This window comes from Canis lupus, chromosome 9, assembly GCF_003254725.2.
Source record: "Canis lupus dingo isolate Sandy chromosome 9, ASM325472v2, whole genome shotgun sequence".
Lineage (NCBI taxonomy): Eukaryota > Metazoa > Chordata > Mammalia > Carnivora > Canidae > Canis > Canis lupus.
In genome coordinates this window covers 59,757,360-59,774,489 of record NC_064251.1, presented here as the reverse complement: position 1 = coordinate 59,774,489, position 17,130 = coordinate 59,757,360, and the positions used below count along the sequence as shown (strand labels likewise).

Genomic DNA, 17,130 nt, shown 5'->3' with positions numbered 1-17,130 from the left:
AAATAAATAAATAAAAAGGGGGGAAAGTGACAATAAATTGGTGCTTCTCAGCATCCCAAGTGTGAACCCCCATGTGTTCCTGTGTTGGGTTGTATTCAATTTTCACACTTAGGCACTTTAGACGGAAAGGGGGAAAGGGTATGAATCATCCCTGGTGATGGCTCCAGACTTCCAGATGGTGTGAGGCCAGGTGGTGGGACAGTGGAGCATTTTTTGTTTTCCAATGTTGTCTGGGACCCATGTGTGCTTGGCCATTGCTGGAATAGAGACCCAGGAGGCCCGAAGCCCCCTAGACTGCTAAGAGTAACCCCCAAACCACCCATGATTAGGGTGTCCTCAGCTCACTACAGTGCGTGGCTATGGCAGGCCTGCGGTAAGTGCTGGGTGGATGCCCTGATAGCAAGCTGATCCTATAGGAGGTGCCGCTGTGGGGATGGGAGGCCAGTCCAGGTCAAGAGCGACAGCGAGGTCAAAGGTCTGGAGAAGAGATGCTGGATCCCTGGGTGGCGCAGCGGTTTAGCGCCTGCCTTTGGCCCAGGGCGCGATCCTGGAGACCCAGATCGAATCCCACGTCGGGCTCCCGGTGCATGGAGCCTGCTTCTCCCTCTCTCTCTCTGTTTGTGTGACTATCATAAATAAACTTAAAAAATTAAAAAAAAAAAAAAGAGATGCTGCCTGGAGGAATGGGAGCAGCTTAGGGCAGCAGGCAAAAGGTGGTTGGACGGGGGGGGGGGGGGGGGGGGGGGGGGGGAGATAGTGAAACGAGTAAGGCCAGAGAGCTCAGCAGAGACCTCATGAAACAGAGCCTTGAATGCCAAGCTGAGAGCCAGAAGAACACAAGGAAGCCTAACAGGGATCCTGCCTGTTTCCACCTCTCTCTGGCCTGTCTGCTGCTGCCCTCTTCCCTTCCCCCTCGAGCTGTTCCTAGCTCACCAGGGCTACAGCATTCCCCAGCTGTAGTCCTAGAAGGGGCTCCTGGACACCATCCTTTTGTGCAAGTAAATGTCAAGTAGATGTGCCCAGCCCATCCTGGGCTCCCAGCCCAGTAAGCTCTGGAATCCAAACATGGGGGAAGATGACCCCAGGAGACAGAGGGGGTGGTGGTAAGGCAGGACGCTGAGCTGCTTTCCTTTGCTTTTTTCCTTCTTTAGTCCATATAGGCCACACGTGTGACCCTTGCTGTCCCCCACCTGCCCCTACTGGATCCAGAATGGCCCCCTGGTGCTACTGCCTCCTCTACCTCCTGGTACCTGAACCTGGAGGGTGGGGGAGGCAACCAAAGGGACTCACGGCTGCAGGACTCCAAGCTCCCACCTCGGAGATCACTACAGAGGTCACACGAGATAAGCCTTTGACAATAATAACAGAATCAAAACATCCACAGGATGAATACAAGCATCTATTCGTCCAACAGAGTAAAAGTGTGCACGTGCAGTGGGACGCCGCGCCCCTCTCCCCCCCCCCCCCCCCCGCTCCCGTAGGCTCCCCCCTGGGCTCCGATCCACCCCACCCCTGAGAACTTGCCCGCGCCCTCCCCAGGACGCCGCCACTAGGGCAAGGGCGCAGCCCCAGGAGCCCGAGCAGGCTCGTCCCCCAGCCGCCCCGCCCCGCCTTGTGCTGGCTGCAGCGCCCTTCACCCGGGCCCCCACGTCACCCCCTAACTCCGAAGCTGTGCTTCCTGGCCTCTAGGGTGTACTTCGGGACCCAACAGGCGGGTGGGTCACAGGGGCTGCTGGGGAGCCAGGATACAGCCCCGACACCTGTCCCATCCCTGCCAGTGCCCTCAGAGGAGTGCCCTGTGTGGAGCCCGGGATCCCGTACCCAAGGCTCTTTGCTCTGCCTTCAACCTCAGCCCTTCCTCTGCTGCTACCGGACAGGTGCGCCCTGGCAGTGCCCAGGGCTCTGCTGAAGGGGAAGCTGGGTGTGGACCAGTGTAGGCCGAGGGGGAGTGAGTAGTTGGCACAAACTGGGAATTCAGAATCTTCTCGGAGTCTCAGGGCCTCTACGGAGTCCAAACCACAAGAGAGTGGGGCCAGACACACCTGAAGGTGAAAGCCTGCTGTATCCTTAGGCAAGTGATTTTGGCATTCCATGGTTCGGTTTCCCCATCTAGAACTGTGTAAGGTTCCAGACACACAACTGTCAATATGCTCTTCCTCCTTGGGCAGTAGCTGGTGGATGGGGCACCTCTGGGCAGTGTTGCTCGTCATCCAGCCTGGCATCCCTTCCTTTGCAGAGACTTATCAGCGGCTGCAGGACTCCCAGTCATGGCCTGGCCAGGATGTTATCAGCCGAGTCAATACCTTGGCCAACACCATTGTGGTGAGCCCCCGCTTCCCGGGGACTGAAGAGTCTGGGGACACTATGAGTCACCTCCCTACACCTCAGTTTCCTCATCTATAAAGGGGACACCAACCTAATGTGTCTTCAGAAATTACAGTTGTTCCTATTCCTTATTTTGGAACCCTTGAGAGCTGGGGGCTTGTGATAAGTTTGACATGTGCCCACCAAGAAGACCCTCGTAAGACCCAAGTATGGCCCCGGGAGATCCCTCCTAAGAGCCAGACCAGCAATAAATGGCTCCTCTGCCCACAGCTCCTCCCTGACCCTCTCTCTGAAGTCCATGGAGACCTGTCGCTGGCCGAGGCCTGCAACTTCCTGGGTATCCTGGAGAGTACTGGCAAAGGAAGCAGCTCCACTGGGCCCCGCTGCACTGCTGGCTGTCGTACACTTCCTGAAGAGGGTGACAGTCCTCGGGGCAGGGGAGCCAGAGCCCTTAACAGGGCCTTGGGAGCAGCTAGGCCAGGGCATCGTGTCTGTGGCCAGCTTGGTCCTGGAGGAGCAGCTGGCTGATGCATGGCTCCCAGTCAGTGAGGTGAGGCTGGCAGGGCTAGGTGAGGCAGGGGGGCCTGGACTCTGGTTCCATCCTTGCCTCCAGCTTGTTGTGTAGCCATGGGTGAGTCAGCACCCATTGCTGAGCTTTATCTATTATATAGAAGTAGAACTTCCACACACAACCACTGTTGAGTAATAGTTTCTGCATTGAAAATTAGAGCCACTAATCCATAAGGACCTCCCCCACATCCAAGAATCTGCTGACCCCCTAAGAGGGAGGCCCTCTATGCTGAGGGTTCAGCCATCTTGCTTCCCAAACAGCCCAGACCCTCAGGAGAACACGACAGATGCTCTCCAGGTGGTGAGGGTTGGAAACGTCCCCTGGCAGAAGTGGCTGTAGGTTTGGGAGTAATTGGCCTAGAGGAAGAAGAGAACAAGGGGTCAGAGACATCACCTGAAAGTCTCTGGAGCAGAAAGAGCAGAGATGGTGCCTCTGTGGCCTCAGAGGACAGAACCGGGCCCTCGGCTTGGGGACAGGGTGGACATGACAGAACACGGGAGCTTGGTTCCATGGAATGGTTCACCTGTTGGGATGGTGAGCTCCCATCCCGGGAAGGGTGTGAACCCATGTTTGCCTGAGGGTCTGTAAGTAGCCTCGGAAAAGCTGGGACTCGGAAGCCCCTGATTTTCTCCCCTGGAGAACAGAACAGAACAGGGATGATCTGACCCACCCCGCTGAGGCCATGAGAGGAGTGAATGGGCACAGCGGTGGCTTGCTCAGTCCAGAGGAGTGGTCCCATCACCGCGCATCCTCCCTGCCTGTTCCCTGGCCTCCCCCCCACCACATGGCTTCTCTTTGGGAATCTAAAGGGTGAGCACCTGCTGTAGGCCTAGCACTGAGTCAGACCAAAGAAGGGGGAGGCACGGCCCCACCTTCTGAGTGTGCCTGGTTGGCAGACGACCGGCCAGCAGGCATGGAGCACTGTGAGGCCTTGGCCTGGGCTAAGCTTGCAGACATCAGAGGAGGCTGATTGGGCTGGGCCTCAGACACTGGCCTGAGGACCTGGGACTTGGTCCTAAAGGCCATAAGGAGCCACCAGGTGTTGGGAACAGGCAGGCCACTTCACAGATCTCTGAGAGTGCGTGACCCACAGCAGTCAAGCGGGCGGCAGCAGGGTGCAGAGTGGGAGGAAGCTGAGATGGGGCTTCTCCCAGGTGGTTGGCGGACCCATGGCCCTGATGGCAAGTGTCCAGCGCCTGGCACCCCTGCTGAGCACCGTGCTGGTCTCTGAGCGGCCCCGATGGCACATCCAGCACCGCCGTGTGGGTGAGCCTGCTAGCCCCACTCCCACGCAGCTGGGCCCTGCACTCGCTCCCAGCCTCCATCACTGGGAGCCCTCCGTACTACTGTAGATATTCCATGCTGTTCCCTGCCTTTACCCGCACTGTACCCTCCATCCAGATGCCCTTTCTCCCTTGACCTAGCCAATTCCTGCATATCCTCCAGAACACTGCCTGAGCACCCACCCTCCCGGGAACCTTGCCTGGTTTTAGCTCTCTGACAGTCAGTTCCTCCTCTCACTGTTACCCTCAGCATCTTGAACATATCTCTTGTTGCATTTGTGGTGTTGATGTCATTCATCCCAAAGCTCCCTGAGTGCCGAGGCCATTTCTGAGTCATTTCTACATCTCAGGCCAGATCCAAGTACACACTCAGTGAGTGTTTGTAGATTGAACGGGGCACAGATGGTGGAACTCTGGCAAAGCTTGTGTCCTTTGCTTGCCCAGTAGTTTCTGGTGGCTTGTGGATATTCAGGTCCTGCCCCCAGGACCTGTTTCTCAGTGATCCCCTCCACCTCACCCCCAGACTTGAAGAAGCCAGATTTACATTGGGTGAGGTGCTGAACCTCTCTAAGCTGGAATAATGACCTAGCCCTGCGGCAGGGAGAGAGGAAGGAGACCCTGCCAGCTGGGCCAGCTCAGGAGAAAGACCTCCTGCCAGAGGTCCAGCCACACAACCCCATTTGATCCCAGGTCTGGAGGTGCAGAGCCTACACTTGACAGAGGCCAGCACAGAGAGCCATGTGTTCACGATGCCCTGTGGGCACCCAGAGGGACCTGGCCACATCCGTATCCCTGCAGGTGAAGTGAAGCAGCTCCTTGGGAAAGGTGGGTAAGAGGGTGGGGAGTGGGTCCCTGTTGGGGTCTGGGTCAGCCCTCGTGTTGCTAACTCCATTACTTTGAATGAGTTCCCTCAGCGTTCAGAGTCTGGTTTTTTGCCTGTAAGACAGTCCTGTTTGTACTGGCCTTATGGGTTGTTATGAGATCAAAAGCACTTGTCACATGGTAGGTGTTCACTTAGTCTCCTCCTCGGAACTCCACACATTTCCTCTTGGAAGTGGGTGGTACAGGGTGCCACTACCCTTGCTGCCACCTAGGGCTGGAAGATCAGGACATGGGCCAGAGGGCCTTAGAGCTGCCAGGTCAAGTGCATGAACCATGGCTGATTGGAATTCCAGTTCTACCACTTATTAACTGTGATCTTTGGGAAATCAATTAATCTCTATGAGCCTCAGTCTCCCTATCCGTAAGGCTGGCAGAGCATCTCCCTCGGGGTAACCTGTGGCACTTGCTCAGTCACAGGGTGGGGTCTTGGCCCTCTCCTCCTTAGCCAGGCCTCTCTGGAGTCACCGTGATCCACAGCTGGTTCAGCTCAAGCATCCTCCAGCACACCCTCGGGGAGCCTGGCCTAGAGCCCCAAGCCCCTGACATCTCAGAAGAGGCAAACAAGATGCAGAGGTGAGTAGGCCCTACCCAGTAGGCTCCTGGGGGTCTGGATCCCCTCCTCAGGGAAGGCCAGGCCTTCATCCCATCCCAGAGCCCTCATTCTGATAGGCAAATCTGCCTTTAGCAGCCAGAACCAAACCCTTCCCATCCCCAACACACACAATATCTCTGTGCCTGCCCAAGGCAAGCTGCTGAAACCTGACTCAACTACTGTCTGGCTTCAGTGCTGAGATTCAGGGAGAAGACAGGGCTTACTGAATTTACTAGCAAGTCTCCAAGGTAAAACTGAAACCCATGTGCCCTAATTCCAAACACAGGGCATTTCCTGATGTTTCTTTGGACATAGAGGTTGTGTCTTCCTGACTGGCCATCTACCACCTCTCCCACACAGCCAGCTGGTGCCCTTAGAAGCTCCCTTTCTCCCCACAGGTTTCTAGGCACCCAGGTGGGCTCAGCCATCATCTCCTCTGAGGTGTGGGATGAAACTGGGGAGGTCAGCACAGCTGTGACCTTTCATCTGCAGCACCAGGCCCAGGTATGGGGGAAGAGGGAGACCTGCCACCCAACTACACTTATCCTGGTTTGGATATCCTGGATATTTGGATATCCTAATTTGGTGTCCCCCTACCCCAATATTCATTTATTTAAACCAAGGTCTAAACTGGTCAAGAAAAATATTCATAAGCCATCCCATTGTCTTCAAGGAAATGGAAAGGGAAGTAGTTTATTATACACTTACTTTATGCTGGGTGTCTTAAATAAGCAATATCCATGTAATTCTCCACCTGCCCAGTTGACATTGGCAAAAAGTGAGCTTGGCGGAGGGGCTGTGATGGGCCCTAGCTTGTGAGGGGCAGAGCTGGGACTTCATTAGAGGTGTGCATGACTCCAAACACTGGTGGTTCCCATTGGAACATCCAGGGAGCTGTACAGAGATCTGCACGCCAATGTGCTCCTGAGAGCTGGAATAACGTAAGTGTCCACCAAGGGGGGATTGCACAAAAAAGCCCTGTGCAGCTACACAGTGGAATAATCCACTAGAGTTATGTAAAGAACGGGTCTTTTTCTATAAAACGACATGGAAAGATCTCCAGGAAATGTGGTTTCATTTCATTACATGAAATACACAAATTCTTGGTTTGAAACATTAGTTTCAGAAAAAGCTAAAGTCAGCTTTGCCCACAGCCACTAATCCTGAACATGTACACACACATACACACACCGCACAGTTTATCAGTCTTTTTTTTTTTCAGATTTTATTTATTCATGAGAAACACAGAGAGAGGCAGAGACACAGGCAGAGGGAGAAGCAGGCTCCTCGCAGGGAGCCCGATGCGGGACTCCACCCCCAAACTGGGATCATGACGCCCTGAGCCAAAGGCAGACGCCCAACCGCTGAGCCACCCAGGGATCCCAGTTTATCAGTCTTTTGTGTATCATCCCAAAACTAGAAATCAATTTGATTAAAGTAGGCAAATCTACATACACTAAAAAGTCCTCAAACTCAGAGGAATCAGCATCCCTCTGCATCACCCCGCTCTCTCCATACACATTCACACACCTCCCCCATGCCCCCCGTACCCACTCACACACCTGCTCTCTCACTGTTTCCTGTCCTTAGGTCTCCCCGCAGAAACTGGTGGAGCCTGTCTGTGCTTTCTGGAACTTCAGTATCAGGTGAGTTTCCATTTCTGAGTTCTTTAGATAAGGCAATTTGTTTGTTTGTTTGTTTGTTTGTTTGTTTGTTTGTTTTTAAGCCATCTGTTCTACTTGAGGATGAGGTGTAGTTTTGGTCTCCAATCTTGCAGGGGTGGCCTCAGACCCCTCCCCAGCTCCAGGACAAGCTGAAGCAAGAGAATCTGTTACCCAGGAGGTAGCAAGCTCCCCATCATGGGAGATAGGCGAGCTCACCCTGTGGGGTGCCTGGAGACAGACTCATGTGTCAAATAGGTGGCAGACTTAATGATACACCCAAGGCCAGGGCCCTTGGGCCTTTGAAGGAGCAGAGGAGGGTTCAGAGATTAGCCCCAGCTCCCTATCTTGGATCCTTAGCTGAATATCAATCACTTAGTCACTTAGTAACTAATGGAATTAATCAGCTGTAATCACTGGTATTAGCCCCATTCCCCGATCATCCTGAGAGTGGTAGGTGCACTTTACAGAAGGGAAACTGAAGCCCAGGGAGGGGAAGAGCTTTGCCCAGGGTCACAAAGTGAGTTAGAGGCAGCTGGACCCCAAGCTTTAGAGAGAGGCCTTCCCCTCCTTGCCACCTCCCCCTCCCCCTGGTGTCCGCCTCATTTCAGGAGCCCTTCTGTTCTCTACCCTTCCCCAGCCCGGACACAGGAGGCTCGTGGGCCACTACTGGCTGCTCTGTGGCCACCCTGTGCCAGGACTCTACCACCTGCTTCTGCAACCACAGCACCAACTTCGCTGTCCTGTTGCAGGTGTATGACGTCCAGGTGAGTACCAGGGAGGTAGGGTTGGGAGGGTAGAGTCAGAACCAAGTCTTAAAGGATGACCAAGAGTTCAACAGAAATGTGTCCCAAGCAGAAGGCCAGTCTGAGCAAAGGCAAGGAGACTAGAAATGGCAGGCAGACTTGGCATATTCCAGAACTTCAGTGTGTCTGGAGCTCCCAGTGTAGGGCCCAGGAGTGGAAGAAGATGGAGGGACAAGCGGCATGGGTCAGATTGCACAGAGCCTAGAATGCTCACGCACTTCGGTGGTGATCCTACCGGCAGAGGATGCATGTGAACGTGGTAAGCAGGTATTGGAGGGTGCTAGAAGTGAGCTGGATGGTCAAAGAGCAGCGAGGGCTCTCCGGGCCAGTCACCTAGGCAGAAGGCAGGGGCCTTGCACTGGGGGACATAAGGCGGATAGAGGGACTGAGGGAGGAGGAGGTCGTCTGAGACAAAGGCCTGGGCAGCTGGGAGATGCAGGGGTCATCTCAGAGAGGGCGCAGGTGGATGACGGGGCGGGGCAGGCCATGGCTCCGGGGCCGGGACATCCATGGGTGTCAGGGTGGGAGCTGGAGAGACAGAGCCTGTAGGTAAAGCCATGGCTGAGGTGAGGGCAGACGTAAAAGGAGACCGAACCAAGGGTGGCCCCGGGGCCACTTGCAAACACACCAAATCCCAGGAGGGGGGCCAGGCAGGTGTGCCCTAGAGCTGGCAAGGACTCTGAGTGGTCACTTGCTAAGAGATTGAGTGAGGCAGGGCAGGGTCCCCAGGGATGCCAGAGCCCCTCGGCGCAGGGGAGCGCGTTAGAGAAACACGCGTCAGACCATTTGTCCTGTAAAGACAGAGAGAGGCAGTTTGCAGGTCTGCTCCGTGGCCCCTCAGTGGGGGGCTGCCACATGCCATCCTCTCCCTATGGCTGTGTCGTCGCTTCCAACCCAGTGCTCTTAATCGCTGTGGGATCAGGGAACCCTGGACAGCTTGGGGCCAGTTTAGGGAAAGCCCGCAGGAGAGGACATGCAAATGCTCTCATTAAGTACCTGCTGTCCGTAAGCCTGGCCTTGCCGGCTGCTGCTGTCACCATCCTGCCTCACTACGGACAAGGAGGGGACAGGCGAGGCCTGGTCTGGGCAGCGCAGGGTGGTGGCCAGGTTACTATCCTCTGGGGCCTGCGGCCCTCCCACAGAGGCGCGCTGAGGAGGAGTCACTGCTGAGGACGCTCTCGTCTGCGGGCTGCGGTGTGTCCTTCTTGCTCTTCCTGGCAGCCGGGTGAGGTGAGCTCCAGTCATGTCCATCCTGGTCCCAAATGACCTTGGTGCAGGAGGGGCTGATGGGGTGGGCGCTGATGGTGGTGTCCTTGCTAACTGACTCCTGCCTGTCCAGGGTCCCCAAGTCCGAGCGAGCCATGGTCCACAAGAACCTCATCTTCTCCCTGGCCTCTGCTGAGGGCTTCCTCATGGCCACTGAGTGGGCAAAGGCCAACGAGGTGGGCACCCAGCAGGCATGCTTGTGAGCTTGGGGGGAGGCCAGCCTTATCTGGGTTGCCCCCGGACGTCTTCACTTGGCTCCATTTCCTGGGGGAGCAGGCACATAGATGAAAGAATGCCCAGAGTGGTGGCTCTGGGCCCAGGGCACTGCCCAGAGACCTTCCCCACTGAAACCCCCTTGGGTCTACGATGCCGGCAGACGCATGGGACCCAGAACAGGGCTGCACCCACAGCTGGCTTTGGTGGGGACCTACCACCCTCCCACCCACAGGTGACCTGTGTGGCCGTCACAGCTATCATGCACCTTCTCTTTTTGGTTGCCTTCTCCTGGGTGTTGGTGGAGGGCCTACTGCTGTGGAGCAAAGTGGTGGCTGTAAGCATGCGCCCAGGCCCCAGGATGACACTGTTCTACGCCACAGGCTGGGGTGAGGACCCTCTGGCCCCCTCTCCCACTCTGTCCTCAGCTCTGCTTTGTGTGGCCTCTTGCTGTCCAACATCACCCCACCGCAATGCGGCCCAGTCCCCATCTCCACCTGGCACCCAGGACTGCCTGGTGCCCAGCACCCACCTCAGTTTCCTCAGCTCTGTCACCCTCCAGCTTTACCCAACCCCAGCCTTTCTTAATCATCCTCCACCCCAGGCATCTCAACTCCCCACCCCTAGCACCGTCTCCCTGATCTGTGGCCCGCTGGCCCCCCTACCAGTCACCACCCTCCCTCAGTTTGATCCCAGCTGTCGCCTTCCCCAGCTACCCAGGTTTCCAAGGCCACCCCAGAAGGATGGTGCCCACCCAGCCCCCTTCCTAGATCTCCCAGCGCCCACCAGTGCACCTGCTAGCCTGGGACAGCTGTGGCTCTGGGGCAGGGGCCAGGACCTGGGGAGGACGGAAGGAGTGGCATGGTCCTGGGATACTTATGCTTCTCCTAGGTGCACCTGTGGCCATTGTGGCCACCACCTTGGCTGTGTCCCCCCATGACTATGTGGCCACTGGGCACTGCTGGCTCAATGTGCACACGGACACCATCTGGGCCTTTGTGGGGCCTGTGCTCTTTGTGCTGACAGTGAGCAGGGGTGCCCAGGGGCCTGGGGGAGGGCATGCTGGGGAAGGGGATGGCCCTCTCGGCCACTGACACCAGGTCCCCAGGCCAACACGTGGATCCTGGTCCGTGTGGTGATGGTCACTGTGTCCAGTGCCCGCCGGCGTGCCCGCATGCTGAGCCCAGAGCCCTGTCTGCAGGAGCAGAGGATCCAGACATGGTGAGGCTCAGAAGTGGGGGAGCTGGATGGGGGACTCATTGGATGTGAGCCTGTGTGAGTCCATGGTGGCAGCATGTGGTCATGAGGCCCTGTGTGTTCACAGGTCTGAAGCCGTACATGAGCAGATGTGTGCACAAGTGCCTTGCTGGTGTGTGCACACATGCTCATGTGTGTGGACATGTGCAAGCCTGTGCCCACGCATGTCACCTGGGGGGATGATAATCAGTGTAGATGAGTGGGAGGGTTTGTAGACACAAGCCACCATCCTGGAAGCTCACCATCTATGGATAGCGCGAATGGCCTGGCAGGGACAAGGTAGGGGGAGACCCACCAGATCCGGCAGTCCCCAGAAGTTCGGGTTCAGAGTGAGGATTTTGGTCCCTACCCCTGCCAAGGACTTCTCTCACTCTCTAGAGCCATCTCCTGCCAAGAGGAGGGCACCCCTGGTCTTCCTCTCCCCCGTCGTCTGCCAAAGGCAGAGCAGTTTAAGCCAGTGGGTCCCCGACAAGCCAGGGAGTCTCAGGGGTCCCTGAGAAGGGAAGACTTTGGACTCTGTGTCCCCTGGATCCGCTGCCCAGTCCTTAGCCTTCCCTCCGACGGCTGCCACATCCTTCCTCTGAGCCGGGTTTGGGCCCGGGACCCCATTTCCCCAGTGCTACTGCCCCAACTTCATACCACTTCTGAGAAGGAATAGCCAAGTCCAGCTGAGAATTCCAGCTGCCCCTAAGTCCTAAGCAGTGGTCCCTGGTCTGCACCACTGACTCCTCGGCAGCCACCTCCCACGTGCCGCCCTACCCAGCAGCCTGCAGGGGCTCCCAGGCCACCCCAGCCTCCCTCAGCCCTGCCCGCTCTCCCACAGGGCCACGGTGAAGCCAGTGCTGGTCCTGCTGCCCGTCCTGGGCCTGAGCTGGCTGGTCGGCATGTTGGTGCACCGCAGCCCAACCTGGGCGTATGCTGCCGTGAGCCTCAGTTCCTTCCAGGTACTTCCAGGCCCCGGATCGTCTGGGACTAGGGCTCTGACACGCAGTGGCACTCACAGGGAGCGACTGCTTTGTCAGGAGGCGGGAAAAGGAGTGTCCTCTCCGTCATGGGAGTCACTAACAACGAGCAGGGGACATTGTCAAGATGCAGGAAGGTGAGGGCGAGAGTGGGAACAAAGCCTCAAATCAAAGAGGCAGCACATCGTGGAGGATTCTGTGCCCATTCTACAGGTGAGGAAGCTGAGGTCCAGACACTGGGGGTTGGCAGAAGTTCCAGCCACCTGGCTGGTGCCGGAGCTACTCTAAGCCGCGGCAGGAGGCCAAGGATGGAGCTTGGGACACCAGTGACCTCTCCTGTCAGGGTCAGAGGGTGGCCCACTGTGGGGCAGTGTTAGCTCCTGTGGTGGTGAAGACAGCAGTTTTTAAAAGGGTTTGGTTAGGAGGACATCGCTCAGCCCACATAAATGAGTCAGTAACGGTGGGGTGGCAGGAAGCTTCCTATGTGCCTGTCAGGGTCCTGTGTCCAGGAGCCATGGAGAGGGGTCAGACTAGGTCCCTGTCTTCGGGGGGCCTGCAGTCCTGTGGGAGACCCAGACGTAGACCCAGACGGGCACAACCCAGAGGCCTGAGGTGCAAGCAGGGCCTTCTCTGCCCCTGCCCTTCCCCTCAGCCTCCCTGGCACCCCCAGCACCTCTTCCTGCTGTGCGCACCTCCTCCTCCTGGCTCCTGCCAGGCCTGAGAAAGGAGGGCTCCAGGACAGACAAGGAAAGCTCAGGAAATCAGGTACCAACTCTGTCCAGGGCCACGTGTCCCAGAGCTCCTCCTGGGGACCCTCCCTCTACTCCTAGGATGAAGGGGCCGGAGGCTGTGCACAGCCATGCAGGATGCCCAGGAGCTCTGAGCCCCGGGAAAGGAAGCAGAACTCTGTGAGGTCCTTGCCCAGGGCCACAGCCTAGGATGAGCAGTGCTGGGGCCCAAGTCTGGAGTCTGCTCAGCCATGAGCACCTGGGCCTGGCTGATTCCTGGAAGGGGTGCGGGGTGGGGAGGAGAGCGGGATCGGGGAAGCACCCACTCAGTTATTCATCCGTCCATGTGGTATCTGTCGGGCCTGCCAGGTACTGTGCACCAGTCAAGGCCCGGGGACAGAGCAGGAAAGGAGGACAAAAGTGTCGTGTTCTTGTGGGGCTGAGCATGGCCGAGACGAGGCACGAAGCGCTGGCGGGGGGGGGGGGCAGGGAGTGAGGAAGGGTGCAGGTGGTGGTGGGTACCAGGTCCCCGTCCATGTCACCTTCTCCCCCTGGGCCGTGGGGATGCCCCACTCTCGCCGGCTGTGGGCGTGGAGAGGAAAGAAGGGGCTGCTGCTGGGAGAGGATGGAGGCTGGGCCAAAGAGGAGCCCAGGAAATGAAGAAAAACAGGGGTTCCAGCTATTCCCAAAGAAGCATGTCTCCAGAGACCTGTGCGGGCCTGAGTGGTGGGGGGCGGAGGGCTTCGCTGCACCCCTTCCCTGACACAGAGAAGCCTTCCCCTGAGCCCCACGCTTCAGGGCATCCAGGGTTGGAATTTGGGCCCTGCCGGGCTCCCTGCCACCCTGCCCGGGGCACCTCCTCCCCCCACAGTGGCCCTGGTAGCAGCAGCCCGTTGCCATGGTGACCACAGAGCATCATCCCTGCAGTAGCCTCCAGGTGGGCAGAGCTGCAGCCCATGGAGCCAGTGCCACCTCTTGGCCTCCCTCCCTCCCCATCCTCTCCTCTCCCGTCATCTCACTTTGTCTCTGTCTCTGAATTTTGTTTGCGGTTCTGGCTCTGTCCCGGTCCCAGCTATCTCCATCGGTCCCCTCCTCCTCTGGCACAGATCCCACCTGCCTTCCCTGGGCCTCCCACTGTGTCTCCCTCTATGTTGACCCCTGACCCCCCGGCTTTTGTCCTCAAGCACGACCTCTCTTCCCAGTCAGCCTTCGGCCTTCCTTGCCAAGGTCTCCCGGTGAAGGTGGGGAGAGGCTGCCTCGTGGAGCCAGACGGCCTGGGCCCCGGGCCCACCCTGATGTTCCCGGGATCATCTGCGGACAGGTCCCCCAGTTGGGCTGTGCTCTCTGGGATCCCCTCAGCCTGGCCTGGCCTCTCCTCTCTGTCTTTTCTACTGCTGTCCCTCCCTGTCTCCCTCAGCCCGACCGCCTCCGAGGATCCCTCGCTCACCGTGTCTGGGGCTGAGCTGGGCAAGAGCTGCCCTCGGGACCACCCTCCTTCCCTGGAGCAGGCCTGAGCTGGAGGGACAGAACCCAGCTGGGCCTCATTCACTCTTCAGGGCTGCGGTTTGTGGCCCTTGTGGCGGGTTTTGTCACAGGTTTTGTGGCAGGAGAGCTGAGCCGCACATCTAACCAGCTGTGGTTCCCCGGGGCCCAGTCTTGTTGGGAGGCCCAGACAAGTTGAAACAAGCCCCAGTTGCCACATCTCTATAGTGGGCTTATATTCTCTACCTCATGGAGTCACTACGGGGTTCAACTGAGATGACACTTGGAAAGTGCAGAGCACCACACCCTGCACACACCAGAAGAACCGTGAGCGTGAGGATGTGTTTCCCTGGGTACCCGCGCCGGGCGGCATCCTGGAGGTGGTGCACAGGGATCGAAGACTCCACCCTTGGAGGTCTCAGCCCGAGGGAGAGACAAACAGCAAAACCGTCACCCACAGCACAGCATGACTGAGGCTGAGAACCTGAGGGAACTTGGAGACAGGGTGGGGACAGAGGAGCCTCTCGGGGAGGCAGAAAGGGCGCTTCCCAGCGGGAGTGATTCTCAGCTAGTAGTCCAACAGTGAGGGGGAAGTCAAACACGTTTTAGATCAGGGGAGGTGGTGGGATCAAGTGGAGACATGAAGGAGGGGCACGTGAGCTGGTCAGAAATGGGACAGACCATGCAGGGTCCCCAGAGCTGTTGTCAGGAGCTCAGTGTGACCCCAGGGGTGCCAGAGAGCCTTGGAGAATGTCAGGCAGGTATGTGCTGGTGTGGTCCGGTTGGAGTTTGGAAAGATGCCTTTGTTTGGGTGTGAGGAGCTGAGCAGAGGAGTGTGTGGAAGAAACCAGATGGGGAAGGCTGCAGAGGGAGGACACCCTGGCTGCGGGGGCACCAGGGTCTGTCTTAGGGTGAAGGGTGGTAGCAACCCAGTTGGGGCCTAAGAACCAGAGGGACAATCAGGCTCTGATACTGAGGCTACAGGCCTCAAGGAGCTGCCTGGACCCAACCTGTGTCCTCCAGTTTGAGCCTCAAGGCGGGGGCTGTTGCCTATCCAGGTAGAATCTGAGGAAGGCCTAGGCTCTGAATTCCACCTGCTGGGTCACACGTTGGCCTGGGACTCATTGCTTTGTCCCCTGCCCCAGGCCCCAGGGTTACCTATCCATCAAAAGGAAGGATTAACCCGCCCAACCCCTCTGCCATGGAGCTGCTATGAGAGTTGTCACCCCTAGTGTCATGGTACTTTGTGAGTAGCCAGGCCCTCTTGGTCCTCGCATGTGTGGGCAGGAGGACCCAACCACTGTGCTATGTCCTTCACACACAGCAGGGGTGAGTCTGGGCTTCCACCTTCCAGGTGAAGAGACAGACGGTCAGAGACACGCTCAACTGGAGGCACAAATCAGCATGCATTCACACGTCTGCTGTCCCAGGATTTGATTTAGCCTTGATTTCAGGAAGGTGTCCCCCTTCCCACCAGCCACTCCTGTAGCCATGATGAGGCTGCAAGGATGGGGCGGCGGGGGTGGGGGGACAACACACAGAGGGACAAGAGAGCAGAGAGGCTGTCTGGTGGCCAGAGGCTGAAGGCATGGGGTCGAGTGGAGTAAGGCCCCTTCTGGTTCTGTCTACCATAGTGTCACAGATATCCCCTCCCAAGTGCAGGAGGGGGGCAGGGCAGGGTTTCTGTTCACCAGCTTCTGTCTCTGAATGTCTCTGGGTATCTCTGGAGGTGTCCCTGTTGTGGCCCCAGGGCTAAGCAGTGGGGGGCTCCCAGGCAGTGACACCCACCCACATGCTGGGTCTGTCCCCAGGGGCCATACATCTTCCTGGTCTATGCTGCCTACAACGGGGAGGTGAGTTGGGGACACTGGCTGCTGGGCGGTGGGGTGGGCAGGGCTTACTCGCAGGGCCCCCGTGGCTGGAGTTCAGGGGAGGGTCCCAGGCCTGACCCCAATGACCATCCCCCAGGTCCCGGGTGCGTTGCAGAGGATGACTGAGAAAAAGGCAACAGAGGCATTCACGGTGGGTGAGGGCAGGTGGGGATCCTGGGGTGGGAGGTCTTGCTCACGGCCAGGATTCCAGAGCCCACACCCCTTCCTTTCAAGCCTGCTCCAGCCCCATGGGCCCAGGGTCCCACCCTAGGTCCCTGGGTCCCTGGGAGGTGGCTCTGGACGACCCTGTAGCCTTGGCTCCAGCTCGAAGACACTTGGCTGTTAGAGGTAAGGCCACACAAGCCTCCAGCGTGAGTGCTCCCAAGTCCCTCAGTTTCCCCAGCGTTCCAGTAAAGCTGGGAAGGCAATGGCAGATCCTCAGCCCGTCCAAAAGACAAGGAGACTGAGGCCCAGGGAATTCTGCAAGCTCGGGGCCTGAGGACTGGCTTAAAAATGGCTTCTTTTTTTGCCACCACCACCACCAGGGGACAGGGGCCCCTGCTGCCCAGCCCAGAGATAGGCCTTGCTCAGGGTCACCTTCCTTGGGTCTCCATGCAGAGTGGGCTTGAGGTTCCAGAAGCCAGGTGGGTAGATAGGGTTTGGGGCCCTGAGACGGCATGAGCTAAAGGACTTCAAGGCCAGGCCAGGAGTTTCAGGCCCAGCTCCTAGTTCGCCTGCTGTGTGCCCTTAGACATGTTGCCTTCCCTCTCTGGGCCTCAGTTTCTTCATCATTCATCTGTGGGGTAAACCTTTAAGTGGATCCTTAGGGTCTTGATAATGAGGTCCTGTCCAGGGTGGGAGAGCGGAGAGAGAGAGAGCTTCCTGCCTCAGCCTCCTAAAAGTTCACCTACTCAGTGTTCTTCTCCTGTAGGGACTCACGGCCCCAGAGTCCCCACAGCCTTCTCCTCTGTTGCAGAACCCGAGAGACCGGTGAGGCTGGGACAGGGGTGCAGGGTCTTGCCAGGAGTAGGGGAATCCCCAGGGACTCGGGGAGGGCCGGGGAGGAGGGGCTCTCTCGGGGATCCAAGGGGCCCCCGTTCGTCGGTTCGGTTCGCAGGTGGCAGGGCACTGGGAGCCACTGGGAGGTGCTGACTGCGCACTGGCAGAGCCTGAATACCAAGGCCGCGGGGGGGGGGGGGGGGGGGGGGGGTGGAGGAGTCCTCACCAAGGT

The 17,130-nt window shown here is 58.0% G+C and overlaps 1 protein-coding gene across 1 annotated transcript; it reads left to right on the top strand.

Annotated features, from left to right (window-relative positions):
* Positions 1-359: 359 nt before the first annotated feature.
* ADGRD2 (adhesion G protein-coupled receptor D2) lies at positions 360-17,068 on the top strand. Its single transcript, XM_049113795.1, is given in 20 exon segments — positions 360-373; positions 1,540-1,877; positions 2,237-2,322; positions 2,596-2,672; positions 2,674-2,875; positions 4,051-4,162; positions 4,870-5,004; positions 5,511-5,634; positions 6,052-6,157; positions 7,926-8,081; positions 9,263-9,345; positions 9,460-9,562; positions 9,835-9,988; positions 10,491-10,624; positions 10,708-10,820; positions 11,680-11,800; positions 15,840-15,881; positions 15,997-16,051; positions 16,134-16,247; positions 16,831-17,068. Coding segments are annotated over 20 exon segments (2,490 nt in total). The 3' UTR covers positions 17,052-17,068.
* Positions 17,069-17,130: the final 62 nt, after the last annotated feature.